General features: G+C 40.5%; 1 protein-coding gene across 1 annotated transcript; it reads right to left on the minus strand.

Moving 5' to 3' along the window:
• Positions 1–3,658: 3,658 nt before the first annotated feature.
• LOC105014000 (RNA-binding protein with multiple splicing 2) lies at positions 3,659–16,154 on the minus strand. The gene is made up of 8 exons (XM_013136519.4): positions 15,731–16,154; positions 11,112–11,189; positions 9,723–9,761; positions 9,153–9,215; positions 8,084–8,234; positions 6,412–6,560; positions 4,760–4,832; positions 3,659–4,654 (listed from the first exon to the last, which is right to left on the minus strand). The coding sequence occupies exons 1-7, from the start codon at positions 15,968–15,970 to the stop codon at positions 4,767–4,769; spliced, it is 786 nt and encodes a 261-aa protein (XP_012991973.1). The 5' UTR covers positions 15,971–16,154; the 3' UTR covers positions 3,659–4,654; positions 4,760–4,766.
• Between the last annotated feature and the right edge of the window lie 345 nt (positions 16,155–16,499).

Below are 16,499 nucleotides of genomic sequence, written 5' to 3' on the forward strand. Positions count from 1 at the left end.
CTAGCAATCCGTTATGCATTGAGATCAGTACTTTAATTTGTCACAAGGAGGCGTGCTTATTCTACAAAAGTGAACAGTACGTGTGTTGACCGCATATCTTCAGATGACGTACTGGCTTACACAAGTAGGCCAATTCTGGTTTTACGATAAAATAGCTTTGAAAAATAGTTATTGTGGAAAGGTCTGTAACGATTGCCCAAAAGACCAATGAGTGGGAAAATGATCAGAATAGGGTTTAATCTTTAAACGCTGCCAGATTTGTTTTGAAATGAAATGCTTGTTTATTTGACGGTTCTCCTTGTCACTATTCATTATTCTCTTCAAAGCCAGACTGTCGGGGATTGACCTCCATGCTAAAACATTCCCCATTAAAGCCTACATATCTATGTAGGTAGGAATGGTGAACAGCACCTTCAGAAAATATACACACCCCTTAACTTTCTCCACCTTTTTTGTTAGAGAATATTATTGAGTGATTAATACAGTACCAGTCAAACGTTTGAACACACCAACTAATTCAATGTTTTTTTTAGTTAAAAAAAACAAAAAACTATTTTCTTTAATAGTGAATACATAAAGAATATTAAATAACACGTAGTAAAACCCAAAACGTTTTTTAAAAATCCAAATAATGTACATTTTATATTCTTAAAGTGGCCACCCTTTGCCTTGTACACTTGGGTTTCTGTCAACCGGCTTCATGGTTGTACACATTTCTAGAAACCTCTTTTTGCTTAGTGATTATTGGATATTGTGTGTAAACTAATAGCAAGAGATTAACAAACAAATGTATAAGTTCCTCCCTCTAGCGTCTACAAGGGAAACACCATAAATAATATATTTTCAACTCTATATGTCCTTAGCAACTAACTAGATTTGGTTTGGAATTACTGTGAAATGCTTGTGGTTTGACAATAACCGAGGTAGAAAAACATTTTGTATATCAACGTGTGGTATATGAAGTGTGGCCGGACTGCCAGAGCTTACTATTTTTAGCCTATAACAGCTAGCTGTTTTAGAATTTGAACTAACGTAAAACGGTTGGTTTTTAAGTCCTGTTTTAATAGCCTTTTTATAATTATAAACGAGCGAAAAAACCCTTATTGTATACTTTTCCCTGGATGGTTGTGTGCCGTACAGAGCTACATTAATGGGCAACATACTGCTAGAAGGCTAATATGTAGCTAGCGTGTTACTTACCTGGAGGAAAAATGGCCAGCAACTCGATTTTGTCTCTAGAAACTAGTAACACAAAAATTAAACAAGATAAAATAATCGGGATTACGGCGACTCTACAAACGTAAGTACACCAACAATAACAAACAATTTGTGAGGTACTCCATTTTAATTTATGTATTTCCCTAATAATACACTTTATATTATATTTTGAGTTGTTTTGGGTTTGTATGGTGAAAAACTTGCAATGGTTTGACGCCACAATCCTGGAAGAGCAGTATTTGGGGAGTTTGGAGAGATGGACTGAATCTCTTACTGATGGGGATGGGGACTTTCGCTGCACAGTCATTTTCAGGCCTCAGGCTGGGCAGCTCAAGGACACTAATAGGCTTGTCCACAGCCACCCCTGCTTGTGCTTAGGCTTGTTGAGGTCCTGAGCTCACTGAAGCATATTTTCTTAAAGGACCTGCCTGTACATTTCTCGGTTCATCTTTCCCTCAATCTTGACTAGAATCTCAGTCCATGCAGCTGAAAAACACCCCCACACCATTATGCTGCCACCACCTTGCTTCACCGTAGGGATGGTTGGCCAGGTTACGTGCCTGGTTCCTTCCAGACGTGATGCTTGATATTCAGGCCACAGAGCTCAGTCTTGGTTAAATTAGACAGAGAATCTTGTTTGAGGGTCCCTATGGTGCCTCTTTTTGCCAACTCCTAGCAGGCTGTTTTGTGCCATTTACTTAGGTGTGACATCCATCTGCCCACAGTACCATAAAAGCCTGATTGGTGGAGACATACTGCAGAGATGGTTGTCTTGGAATTTTCTCCCATCTCTACACAGGAATTCTTGATGTCTGTCAGAGTGACATTTGGGTCTTTGGTCACCTCCTTGACCAAAGACCTTCTCCCCTTATGGATCAGTTTGGCCCGGGCGGCAAGCTCAAACACAAAACAAGTTGTTTCAAACATCTTACATTTAAGAATGAGGGGCCACTGTGTTCTTGGGGACCTTCAGTGTTTTGGTATCTGTTCTTTGATCTATACCTTGACACAATTCGGTCTTGGAGCTCTACAGACAATTTCTTTGATCTCATGGCTTGGTCTTTGCTCTGACATACACAGTCAACAGTGCAACCTTATATAGACAGGGTTGTGACTTTCCAAATCATGTTTAATTAACTGAATTTACCTCAGATTGACAGCAAACCATTTGTAGAAACATCGCTGCGATGGAAAATGGGATGCACCTGAGCTCAATTCCTGGAATTACATTTCAATGTTTTCTATTGAATATAGTGTTTAAATGATTTGCACATATTTGCATTCTGTTTTTATTTCCATTTACAGTGTCCCAACTTCTTTGGAAACAGGGTTGTATTTCTTTAGATGGTTTGATTTATTTGAAAGAAATGCAACAAAACTGGGCAAGTATAAGACAGAACACAGTAAAGAACCCAAAAGGTACTGTAATATACAGTACCTAAAACCTCCCTTCATTGAGGGACAACTGAATATACAGTGAAGTACTTGCTCAGCATCTGGCTACATTATTTGTTTATAATACTGTGTGAAAGTATATTGAAAGTATATTACATAAGTTGCTTTAGAAAAAAAAATGTATAAGACAAAGCGCATTTAACTTTTGATTTATTCACCACTGCGCATATTGAGTAACATTGAGCAAATCACTTCCAATATGATTTGTACAGGCTTTGACATGCTCGAACACTTTCCGACTTAATTTGGTTCAGAAGTTGAAGATGGCAGCCGAAGCACCCGTCCATCTTCAATCCAGTGCACGCAATGTCACAACAGGAGTCATCGACTTCCTGTCAATTCCATGGTCTTTCTGTAAAAGCACACATTGCATTCAACATCCCTGTGTTTTCTGGGATTTGGACACTCATGTTTATAGGCTTTAACTGCAGCGCAGTAGGTAGAGCATGGTCTGGTGATGCCGGGGTTCGATTCATAAGACCACCCATATAGAAAGTGTATCCACGCATGAAGTCAGTTTGGATAGACGCCCATACTATTGCATTATCGAGCAGCGAACCAAAGGATATTCAGCAGGCCATGCTTATGCCATTTGTATTTCTATCCAGTCTACTCCACATAGGAGTGGGTCGACAGCTTAAAAATCGATCACTTTAAATTCCAGTTGTTGACCATAAGCAAAAGTTCCAACTTAGTTAATTCGGTGATTGCCTACAGCGTCACAAATCCTTACTCAGGCTATAACAGGCCTCAAATGAGAAAAATAAATCACTCAAAGCTGTTAGGCAGCTGGTTCAAAAAAAATAAAATCACCATTTAGTTGGGTGACAAAAAACAGGTCAGTTCTACTGGCAATATAAAACCTTAGTGTCAAATGAAGTAAAAATCTACAGCTGTAATATACAGTAATAGTAGTTCATCTGAGCCATAGCTGTCACAAATGCCAAAATAATATGACTGATAATAATTGAGGGGGAAGTGTGCATTCACTTGCTTGTTTAAATCATTTTATTATGCTCAGCAGATACAGAGACAAACAAACATTCTCAACTGCAAACGTAAATTTCTCCATCCACCTAATCCTGCTGACCCTCCAATGTCTCCCCCTCCCCCCCCCAAAAGCAACCCCATTCATGTTTGTAGTCCAGTTTCACATTCTGAAGAAACAGCAATTTTCAGCAGTCCAAATGGCACACTGGCCTGTCTTAAAATACTTCAGCAGAGCCCCCCCCCCACCCCAAATAAAGAAATTGCACCATTAATTAAACTACTTAATCAGTATAATGATCAAACAATATAACACCAACACAAAAGACTTCTAAACATACAGGTTAATTATTTAGTAGCACAAATATACATAAAACAGAAGCACAAAAAAATGAATTACTTTTCCTCAAATATACTCTTTACAGACATTTTGGGAGAGACCAGGATTGCCAGAACATGGGGATGCATTCACAAGGTCTTCACAAGTGGAGCCATTTACACAACAGCCCCACTTTCACTGGTATGACCAAGCTTACACAGGAATAGGGGGATTAATCATCTAGACTCTAGGTTCAGGGAAAGACACAAGCACTAAGAAACAAAGATACATAGAACTCCATTCTAAATCATGCCAAAAATACTTCATGCAATGACTTGGCCCTTCTGACCTCCCAGAGCCATTACCCAATAGGTTGCTTTAGAATATATAACTTCTCCAGGGTGTCCTCATCAGCAAATAATGACCCATGGTGTTGACTTGGCTCGTGAGAGGTTTTGAAGTGCTAAGAAGGTACCGATATGGTTGCAAAAGGAATCATCAGCTCAATCAGTGGATGGTGAGGTGTAGTCTGTTCAGACCCCTCCAGATAGAATCCAGAAAAGATGAAGGTCCTTAATGCATATTTGTCCATTAAATAAACCTGATTAAATTAACAAAGAGCTCAGGAAAACATCCCTTCAACTGGATGGAGAAGGTGTGGTTCCAGAAAGACATCTGAAGGAGGAAAAGGGATGACAAAGTAGTGATGTTCATTGTTAAATACATTTACTGTAATCCAGACTAAATCTGCAAACATTTAATAAAAGCACACATACTCACTTAATATTTAACAGAACTGCCTGGATTTCCAACCTGGTTGGTTTGTTTCAGATGGCGTAGGGTACCAGCGCATCTGAAATAGGAAGAAAAATAAGTAATACAAAACCATTGATCACAACCAGTTTGATATTTCCCAAACAAATAAGGAGAAACTCAGAAAATGATTAGAGCTTTATTCAATTTGTGGACCAAAATATATTTTCTTCCACTGAAAAGCACGTGATTAAGACAAATTCCTGCACAATCCTGTAAACGTGGAAAGATTCCACATGAGGCGATGACATTTCCCATTCAGTGGTTGAAGTTTTTTGGTTTCAAAAGGAGAAAGAGGTGCCACAGCACAAAACATGACCAAAGGGGACATGGGGCTCTCATGCAAGTTAAGCTTTGATTATGTGAATCATTTGTTTGACTGCTATAACCAAGTCAACCATTCAGCCATTGTAGCTGCACATTGGGATTTTTTTCCCTAAGAATATAAGGGATCCGACCTCAGATTGCAATTATGTACCGTTGCCTCTAGTTCTAAAACAAAAGCTTATGTTCCGACCAGAGACAGCAAGTTGGCACTTCCAAAGAAGGCCGCCATGACCAAGCAGTTCTCTGCCAGTAGATGCCACACATTCCTCAGAATTTGTGCCCAAAGAAAATAGGCCACAGTCGCTGCCCATTTCACAGGGTAATAACTGTTCCTACACACAAGGAAGTTAGCTCAGCAATGACCTTGAAATGACCCATTGCAGAAACCATTTCCATTGTTATTTTTTTTCCTGGAACCAACAAATGGTGTCACCCATTGTACCGCTAAACAAGCATTACATAGCAGCTAGCCATCAATGGAAAGACTTGACCAGGGTCTTCTACTGGGCACGGTTTGAATTTACATTTCTCTAGCACACCAATGGAAAACATGGTTCAAGTGTCCTAGAGCTGGCATTTACATTTGTTTGCACCTTCAAGATAGATTAAAGGTGCAATATATAAATTAAAGTACATAAATCTGACACCATAAGGAATCATGTCCTTTCCATTTATCATTTTACTATCCAAACATTTACTAAACGTGGCCTCTGGATTTCTGGTGTGAACTCCAATGAGTGGTCCATCCCCAGACCACCCAACCTATATCAGGAGTCAAGTCCATTTCCACCACTGGGTCGAAGTAACTCCTCTCCCAACTGACCCTTCGGTGTGAAGCTGCATATTGACTTAACATGGGGGGGGGGGGGGGGGGGGGGGACTGAACTCTGAAGGCGGCAGTGCATTAAGGAAGTGTCACACTTTCAGCTTTCAGGTCCAGACACCCAGGGAGCAGCAGGGCTCCTCCCTGGGGAGAACCAATAGACGGGAGGGGGTGAAAGTCCGGTTTGAGGAGTTTGTCCTGAAATGGACGCTAGTAGTTCAGAGCAAAGAAAAACCCTATTCATGAAGAAAAAATATATACCAGTATACAAAAGTGGACAAAATGGACGAGACACTCGAGCCAGAGAGCGCCACACCAATACTTAATTAAATCATATTGTAAAGTCTCAGCATAGCATTGAACTGGGGAACAGTCTAATCCAAGAGGCCATAGAGGAGCACACTTCCCTGTTAACTGAACAGCGGTGAGCTGACTGGAATGAAACAAGACAAACCGGCTGGTGACGTACCTGGGCATGTAGGGCTGCAGCAGCGGCGGCGGCAGCTGGATAGGTGAAGGCACCGTGGGGCAGCCCAGGGGTCAACTCCGTGGTATACAGGGGATATGGGGTCCATGTGTCTGGTGACGCTGGGATCAATGCTGCCCCTGTCAGGTCGTCTGAGATATGAAAGATGAGGCAAAATGGATGGATGAAATGTATAGTATTGGTTATAACAATCCATGTACTGGGGGCAAATCCTCACTTAGCAAAGTTAACCAATTAGTTGTAATCAGGAACTATTTCATCTCCCGTTCAATCACATTTAAATTGAAAATTAACCTTTTGGGGTTCAGATTTAGTGCTTCCACATCGCAGAATTTATTTGACTGAAACTTACATTTAATATTGTAGTTCTGAAAAGAAAAAGGAATGGAAAAATATGCACCCAAGACATGTTGCACATCCTCTGGCAGCTAAATGGTTCTTGAAACCATCAGTAAGCTTCCTGCACTCTACTGGCTACTTTGCCCACTTCAATCTGCAACCCGCTCCAGCTGGGTTCCTTCGTCCAACTACAGATTTCAGTTTCCAATGGGCGTAGGATCCGGAATAATCTAGACACATTCCGGAGTGCTTTGACGCGTTTGGGCACCGTGTCCTACTGCAAGACCTTCTATGAACACCCCTTATCTGGACCCTAAATGGAAAATAATGTGTTTTGGACTGTTAAGCCAATCTCATGGTCTCTCAAAGTATCCCAGTACAAGAGGCAACAAAGAAACCCCAGAGCATCAAACCTCACCATATTTGACTGTAGGTAGGGTGGTCTTTAAACATCTTAGTTTGTAAACATAACTCATTGCTATAAGATTCTCATCAGTCCATGGGACATTTTCCCAGGAGGATTTAGGTTTGTTTATATGGGTTCTTGGAAAGTCAACCTGGCATTATAAGCATACAGTGCAGAGTGACACTTTTCATTAGGTGAGCTTGTAGAGCTTTACCAGTTGGTTTGTTATCTCAAACCTGGTTGAGTGGCAACTTATATGCTGTAGGCACCTGCAATTTATCACAGGTGAAATAAATAACCAGTAAACCAAGATTACATGCCTCTAACAATGATAAAATTAATTCCCTTCTGGAGAATTATCTGGAACATTCTAGTTTCAACAATTTCAGTTGCGACTCTGTTCCCACATAGCAGAGACAAAAGTCAAAGCTCCCGTGAACAACTTTGTCAAATTTCTACATTTCACAAAACAGAATAATTTAAAGAACAATATTTCTGGCCACAATTCATGGGTTTATGTGAACTAAAGTTTAACCAACCTAACTACAGCTGATGGATGTCCTCCTGGTAGCACTGCACTTTAAACCTTAAGGTCACCTACTAAGCCTGGCCAGTCTGACCACCGGCAAACTTCAGTCTAGTCCAAGCCAGACAACTACAGATGCCATCAAAATAAAGCAAAATCAAAATAGAAGTAATCAAGCTCTCTAGATGTACAACAGCGCATGCATGTGGAGGGTGAGTTAGTTGTTAGCTTGTTATTCCACCCAGTTGTTGGTTTTACCTCAGCATGCCCAGCAAAAAAAGGGGGGGGGGGGGTTGTCCTACTGATGGGCAAGTAACCAAGGACTGGCACAGTGGTGAGCGGGTCTAGCCTCAGAGTGGTGCTGTGAAGCCGTAACAACTTACATGGGTCCCGTGCAATGAAGTGAGCTCCTAGAGCGGGGTGGATATTTGTGGGGTTCGGTGTACCCATCAGCTTACTCTTTGCCATCTTCGTGTTGGCTTTAGCAAACTCTAAGCGCAGGGTCTGGGGGCTCTCGGGGTCAAAACGGATGCCCTGAGAGGAGAGACGGGAGGGCGACAGTATGGTAAGGGAAGTGGCCTAGGTGTCTAGGCCCAGGGCGGGTGTGTCTTTTTACAGCCTTCCATAACCTCCCTTCTTCTCTCCCCCCCCCCCCCCCCCTGTAAAGCCATGCCTCTTAAGGTAACCACTGATCTGGGAGACCCTACTGTCAAACAACCCAAAAGATCAGCAGAAACCTCAGAGGCTAGCAGGATGCGCCATTTAAGGGCCCAGGGTGTGGCTAGGAACTAACGCCTCCACATTGAGCCCTTTCCAACCAGTGGGAGAGAGGAGACAAGGAGAGGAAGCTGTGAAAGACTTGGCCTTGGACGTGGTTGACCTTGGCTGTGCCCTAAGCGTTGTGATCACATGCAGGTGAGTATCTTGGTGTGTTTGTGTGTGAGACTGCTTCTGTGGCTCTAGGTAGTGATGTTCTTATGAGGAAAACTACAATGTAAGAGCTGTGTTAGATGTGGCTCTATGTAGGTAGATGGATATGGCTAGGAAGTGATATGCAGATTAGGAAAGCTATGCCATACTACAAAGTGTGTTCAATTATACCAGAGTTAACTACCGTAAGTCTACAGGATTCGGATCTTTTCCAAAATGGCCCTGCCCTTGAATCGTAAGAAACACAATGTTTGAGTGATCATGAGATCATGTTAGCCCAGCAATGAGTCAATTTACACTTTAAGCCTGCAGGTATAAAAAAATTCTGACCACTATGTTACTTAAGATCAAGGTCATGAACAATGCAATCTCATCTTAATGATACAACCCGCAGATGTATTACCAAGTTAGAAATCATTATACCGACAGGCTTGAAAAAAAAAAGACCATGTAATGACACAAAGATGCCTCCAGTAGAGATGTTCCAACAACGAGTCACTGTCCACTTGATCTGATGCTTACGTTTAATGCATTTTTTGCTGCTTCGGCTCCAGTCCGATTGTCAAAGGTGACAAACCCAACTGGCTGGAAGAGAAGAGGGGGAAAACAGTACTTCTCAATTTCATACCCTTCAAATCCTCCCCTTTAAAACCCATAGGTCATAGAGCTTAAGGCATCAGTACTATGCAATTGAGAAAAGGCCTCAGACAATAATAATAAACAATAACAAGCCTTCAACAGGTTAGCACAGGAGCAACAAAGGCTAAGTTCTTCAGGCACATTGTATACAGTTTCATAGGATCATGCTTTATTTGACAAGGTCAGCCCCATAACAAGTACATCACATTTGCAGTCATGTTGAAACTATTTCAAAGTCACAACGTATGTTTAACTTTGGATGAGAAACGGTTCCATGAGAGTGAATTAAATTAACAATCCCCTACCTACATTGTTAGACAGGTTCCAAAATGTTGATACAGCAAAACCAAATGGTGCTAGAAAACCAAAAGTCTACCCGCCATCTCATGTACTGCATTCACCTGCATTTCAGGAATATGATTAGTCTACCTGTGACAAGGGAAAGAGTCTCACCTGTTTTGATGTTAACTTAATCAGTGAGCCCTCATAGCCCTGTAAAGAAAAACATAATTAACTGAAGTCACATGCTGGAAGCAGACATACATTCCCCTCACTATGAGGATAAGACATGATGGAATGGTGTTTGCATTTTCAGGATCGCACACTCCGTATGCTGCACGGAAAGGGGGCTGTCATCCACATGATTTACACAGTAACAACCAGATTTGACAAAGGAAGTGGAGAAATCCAGACCAGCATTGGACACTACAGGAAAATAGAAGTCTCTTCAACTGAACTATGCCATAATACCTCAGGCTGTTCGAGACAAAGCAGTGAAAATGCTTATGAATAGTTCGTAGTATGTTTGAAACTGGACCAAAAACATCCTTGGTTTGACTGTAGGGATGACTACAGACTTCTGGTTAGTTTACAGGAGTTTGGCCTGACTGCAGCTGAAGGATGAGACAAATCTTGTAATCCTGATATACAGCCATTGGAAATTAAACAACTTAAGCAGCTGTGAGTTTGGGAATGTTTTCTCTGTTCAAGAAATTCAACCTTTCAACTAAGTTTAACAATTAATACATCAATTACTAAAACCGGCAGCTACAGGCAAACAATTGAAAACATGAGCATTCACTCCCCTCCAACCCTAAACAAAAAAATAAATACCTAGAATTTTTTTCTGGCTTGTTTCTTAAAGCATTTTGGGAGGTCCATAAAGTACCTCAGAACAAATATAATGAGATTGCAAGAACAGTGTACTCTATCCAGCATATGCCAATCCAATCAAACAGTTCCGTAACTGGACAAAGAATAAACAGTATTGTGAAACACTGTCGCAGGCCTTCCTCAATATTGCTGCAATGGTCATGTAAGCAAAACACAAGGCATAACCAAATCTAAAGAATGAGGGAACATGGAGTGGCTCGGTTTCAGGCATTTGACAGGCTGGCTTAGGAAGCTTGGCCCAAGTAACAACCAAAAGTCCCTGAAAGAATCCTTTGGAATGTGAAAATTAGTAGCAGTGCTACAACCTGGGGATCCAACTCCCTGAGGACGGGACAAAAAAGGATTCTTCCCAATTCTATCCTTCCCAAACTGGACATGATTTGTGTCACTGGGAACACCACTGATGCTAATTTTCACATTCCATGTGTGCCTTTATGAAATCCTGTCAGGAAACAGTCATACAAAGACAGAAATCAATTACACAATCAAGATGTACACTGTAAGACAATGCTGTTAAAGACAATTCCTGATACATCTTTGCTTATCACCATTATGAAAATTGTGTGAATTAAATGGGGGGGGGGGGGGGGGGACACCAGCTTAAACCGAATAGTGAAACAATGCTAAGTGCTTCAATTCCCCCAATAACTAATTTAAAAGGATGCTCACCTTAAATGGTCTGAATAGCAGGTACAGTTCACGAGGTTTGATATCCACTGGTAGGCCACTAACAAACAGTGTTCGTACCTGAAACACAGTTAAGTATTACAGTAATCATTTGCACTGTAGACTTCATTTATGGACATGAATCACATGTACATAAGTCTCTAGACCTGAGTAAAACAGTGCCATCCTCCAATTTTAAAACTGGAAAATATTCATTTTTATAACCATTTAGATTTCTCCACACTAGTGGATGTTCTCAAATTCATTTTACCATGTGGATTTCTAGAAACCAGAAAACATCCCGTCACAACACTCAGGTAAATAATATTGTTAAACACCATTCACCAATCCTGCACATTAGCCTTTGATTTAAATTTGAATTTAAGGACTGAAAAGGCATGAAAAGGCAGATGGAAAACAGTGACCCAATTGTCTTTTAGGTCTGTGTATTCTAATTGATTTATTATGGAAGATTCTGCACAGAGCCATGCTCCAGGAAGTGGAAAGTTGTCATTATGATAAAAAGTGCTCTCATCGTTAAGAACTTTGAGAATCAGGTTACACCGCTTGCCTAAAACAATCACCCAGATCAGTCTTCAGCAGGAAAATATTGCTCACCTATGATGTTTAAGAAAGTTTGTTTTGTGCACTAGAAAAATTCAAAGTGTGAATGATCTGCCATCCTAACTGAATGTATTAAGAGTTTACTTAATGCATGCATTAAGAGTTTATAAAAATACATGTTGGATTTTTATTTAATCCATAACATGCTTCTTTGGTGAAAAGACTGACCAAGTATTTGATACAGCCAAAGGCCAAACTAAGAAATTATTCAACATGACATCCACTCAGTTACTCCTTACTTCAGAATGAATTAAATTACAGAATAATCTAAATTTGGTAAATTTACCAAAACAAGGGTGGGAGAAATATTATGCTCATTACCACTGAAGGTCTGTTGGTGCCACAATCAAAAAGCTGGTGTTATTTCCTACATTACTGCAATTCACTAGCAGGAGGCAAAAAAAGTTGCATCAATTCACATAATCTGATGGTCATTTTAAAACTTGATCATGTCAGTGATTTTACTAACAGGAAATTAAAATACATTACACATCAAGCCCAAAATGGCCTGGTTATTGCCAAAACATTATACATCCTATACTGCACCATGAAATGAATACTTCTAGATACTGATGTCAAATTTGCGATACTTGCTCCAAAAAACTATTCCATGGATTAGTGTGTGAAAACCCTACATAGTCTATACTACACAGTCTTTTGTTCTGGTTTTTATGAAGATCACTCACCTAACACTCTCCATGAAGATGAATACAGCAACAAATTGAGCTACTAGAAGATAACTACAAAAACCCAACAAATTCAAACATTTAGGCCTAAATTCTTTAAAAGGGCAGGGCCGTTTCAAAAACGTGACACTCCCACATTAACATCACACAACAAGATCTTTTATTTTTTATATTTGGATAATGCAGTTTGTAAGAGCTGTTAAAATGATTAAGCATCCAGTTTGCGGGTGGTTTAAAATTCTGCCCAGGTCATGACGTCACAATCTGACTAGAATACAACACTGACTTCTTTAAAGAGGGGCTCTAGACTGAGGGCTGAAACATTACTTAGGGGCAAACTGCACCCACCAGAAGCCTCAGCCCTCCAGGACTAGAGAAAATCCTGCTACAGACCAATTCATGAACCATTTAGGGTAAGTATGCAAATATATTAAAAACCGTTTCCAAGCACCCACTTGTGACTGAGCTTAACAATTGCATCAGGAGGCTCAGGGAAACACATTTAAGAATTACTGTTTAGTTTTCACAAATCTATGATTAATAAAATACTGGGGGGCTTTGAAGTCTCGCCTCATGTTTGATTGACATGTCTTCCTCATTTATGAACAGCTTCCATTTTAAGCCTTAAATTAACAAAGTAGCCCACAGAAGGAACAGTTTGTTGAGAACCGTCAGCCACAGTCGTTTTAAATTATGTCACTCACTGAAGGAGCTCTACAAAACGAACCCAGGTTAGTGGTTTACAGCCAATCACAGATGAAAGCACAGAGGAAGGAGACATTTAATGAACAGCAGCATAATCTGCATCACTATTGGGAGCAGCAATGGTTGCATAGTTCAGAAACATATGTTCTCTAGCAAACGTTAGATTCCCAACACGTCTCCCCCCGCACACCCAGCATGTAGCACAGTTCCATGACAAATTTGAACCTTCCTCTACCTGAAAAACGCTTACGACAACTGATAGGAAGCTGGCTAAGACAATTGCGTCAAGCCTTCTAAAAGGGAGCGAACGTAACGTTTTTTTACGCGCAGATACGTAACGAAGCCCATATTTTTAAGCGATTGAAATGCTCTTGTTGCCATCTACACAGAGGTGGAACTCGCGAATGTCACCATGCCATCAAAAATCGTGTGAAATCCCATACGCATGAGCCTTGATGAAGTAATGTATTAACTTTGCAAATTTGCATCTCTGACTACAAAAGAGCGGCAGAACTACATAGGTTACATCACAAACGTAGCTCTACTTCATCCCATCACGGCCCTCAGGTTGGACACTGCAAAAATAGGGGCTAAGCTCAGCTGGTCCTATCTGACGTAACTACTACTACTACTGTAAAAAAAAAAGCTGGGTACTTTGTACACTAACATTTACAGGGCACAATACATCACAATGCTATAAATATCATACTAAATGAAAGGAGGAAGTCTTGGGCACATTTTGTATTCATTACATCCTCTTCTTATTTCAGGACAGAGTTGTAGACCATTAAATGTAGTGTGCACTTGGGACAATTTGCCCCACACTATGTAGGGTAAGTTGTCACATTGGATTATCAACAAAGAACACAACTAATTCATTGTGATTATTGACTTCAAATTCAAACCAAATGCAACTTCATTATAGAACTCAAAATGAAAACAATCATGGCTAGAGAACCTGGCAACTCATGCCTGTCAATCAAAAAAAGAATGCTGGCACAGCAACTTCACCTGCCTCACAGCCTTTAACATTGTCAGGTGTTCTGTCATTCTTTTATAATTTCTTACAATCATTCTTTCCTTCCTGCCCCCCCCCCCCCTTCCTTCCTTCTTTCCTTCCTTCCAAAACACATTTCCTCATTGCAATTGAATATTCATTACAGGCTTATTACACCCTCACTGTCTACTATCCTTGTTTCCACATTGCAATTCATAACACCACACTAAATTAATGACACTATGAACTAATGTATGTGTGGATATACTGTCATACAGTAGGCTAGTAGTGTGTTAGTAGAGACATACATGCCAGAGCCTGTCTTGTGTAGGCTAGTCCAGGGATAGGTCAGCTGCTTTAAACTATACATATATAATCAATTTACATTAACACTTAATATTAGCAGAGCTGATTAAAAAGTATTACAATGTTTGAGTATGTTCTGTGTGTCTATTTGATTTTTGAGAGCACCTCTAGTGTTTGAGGTATGAGCATTGTGACAACTTAACAGTGTGATAACTTACCCCGCACTCCCCTACTGAATTTGATGTAACATACATGGTTTATTATTTTTAAGCCAACACTCAATACTGGATTTCAATACGGTCTATAAAATGCTTTGAATAACCATTCAACATAGCTGGAAAAGTTAAATTCCCCTTTAATTAGCCAAAAAAGTTGGCTTATTGTCTGTTGTGCCTTTGAACGAAAAGACGCCAGATTTTCACATCCCAGCTCAACACAAACATGGGCCTGCCGGTCCTCCACGACGGCTGAGGAAATAAACAGGGCTGCTAAAGGGCCATTGGTTCCCACTCGGCGGGGTGGCCCGTGCAGCACAATGGACTGTCAGAGGAACAGCGCTGAACAACAGCGCACAGTGTGACACCATTTCCTTCCTCTGACCCGCGACTCCAAGCCTGGCCGTACGCCAGAATGTTTCAGGTGCTACACCGCTCAGAGTCAGACTACACAGTATTCCCATAGGTAGCACGTAGGCCTACTGTGTGAGCTATCGGAAGTCACTATTGGAATAATTTGAACAAATACATGTTAATTACTGTAAAATGTTGTAAAAAGTAGTTGCTACGGTAGTTGCTAACAGTATTTACATTTCAAGACTAAATACACATTTGACTTGAGGTTGCGAATTGTGAGAGCGGCAAGTTCCTCGGCAGGATCCGTTGTCTTGTCCATTAAGCGACAGGGTCAAGGCAAAAGTGCAAATAAATACATAGGCTTAAAGGAATTGGCCTATTAATACGATCCTACACAAATAATGACCTAGCATTTTTATTTAAAGTGTGGAATTAGGCACATTGTCCTTTAAAAATAATTGTTTTGGGTGGGACATAGGCTGCCTACAATATTTTATTGTAGAAAACCTTCTGCCGGTAAAACTAACAAACCCGGGTTGTTTAATCCGACTTAATTCTAGAAGTAAATTAACTTCACTCTCAACCTTGTAATAGCATCTGAAATCAATTTAACATTACAAAATTGGGGAAAGTTAAGTCAACATAAGTATCGTCCGCAGATTCGACCTCAAAATCTCTAGAAAATGATTTCAATCAAATAGGCATATAGGCTAACGTAGTCTGTATTCTTACCTCTTCTTCCATGGAAACGTTGTTATTCGTCTCGGAATCAGACTTCAGACTTGTGATAGACATGTTCAGGTTTACTTCAGCGTCAGTTAGAGAAGAAAATGTGAAGTTTTTAGAGTATTTTCCCCAAGTGCGCTTGTGGTTGAAAAAGTCTTGGTGGCGTTTAGACCTCAGAAAAGATGTGCCGAGGTGAGTTCGTGGTGAAGCCGAAGTATCCAAGGATGTATTGCGAGAGAGAATCATTCATAAAAAGAAAACTAAACGAAAGGTGAAAAGGTGGATAAGTGCACTGTGAGTGTGCGAGAGGGGGAAAGAAGTGCGCGTATGCACCTCTGCTCACATGAATTCCGTTTGGTTTGAGAATCTGGTGGGTGGACAAATAAACTTTTTCATTCGAGTGCGTGGACGTATACGCAGTCGTTCCGCTGCAATTAGGTCATCAATTAGGTTCCAGCCCTGTGTGTGCGGTAATCATAAAGATCCGCCTCAGCTGGCATCAAACCCAGCCCCTTCATAACCGCATGACGGTTTCAATACGAAATCTTGAGCCAATAGAAAAAATTATAAGAAACCCTACATTCCCCTTTTGATAGCTAATAGAATAGCAGCCCATCACATTTTGTTAGACTTCCGAAGGTATGGTGGCGCTTGACATTCATTTCAAATAGCATGTTGAAGGTATATTTATACTAGGAAAAAAGGAAGATTGTTGTATACAATTACAGTATTGCTTCATACACTGTTTTTTTATTAAATCATCGAAGCCAATGAG

This window comes from Esox lucius, chromosome 2, assembly GCF_011004845.1.
Source record: "Esox lucius isolate fEsoLuc1 chromosome 2, fEsoLuc1.pri, whole genome shotgun sequence".
NCBI classification, from domain to species: domain Eukaryota; kingdom Metazoa; phylum Chordata; class Actinopteri; order Esociformes; family Esocidae; genus Esox; species Esox lucius.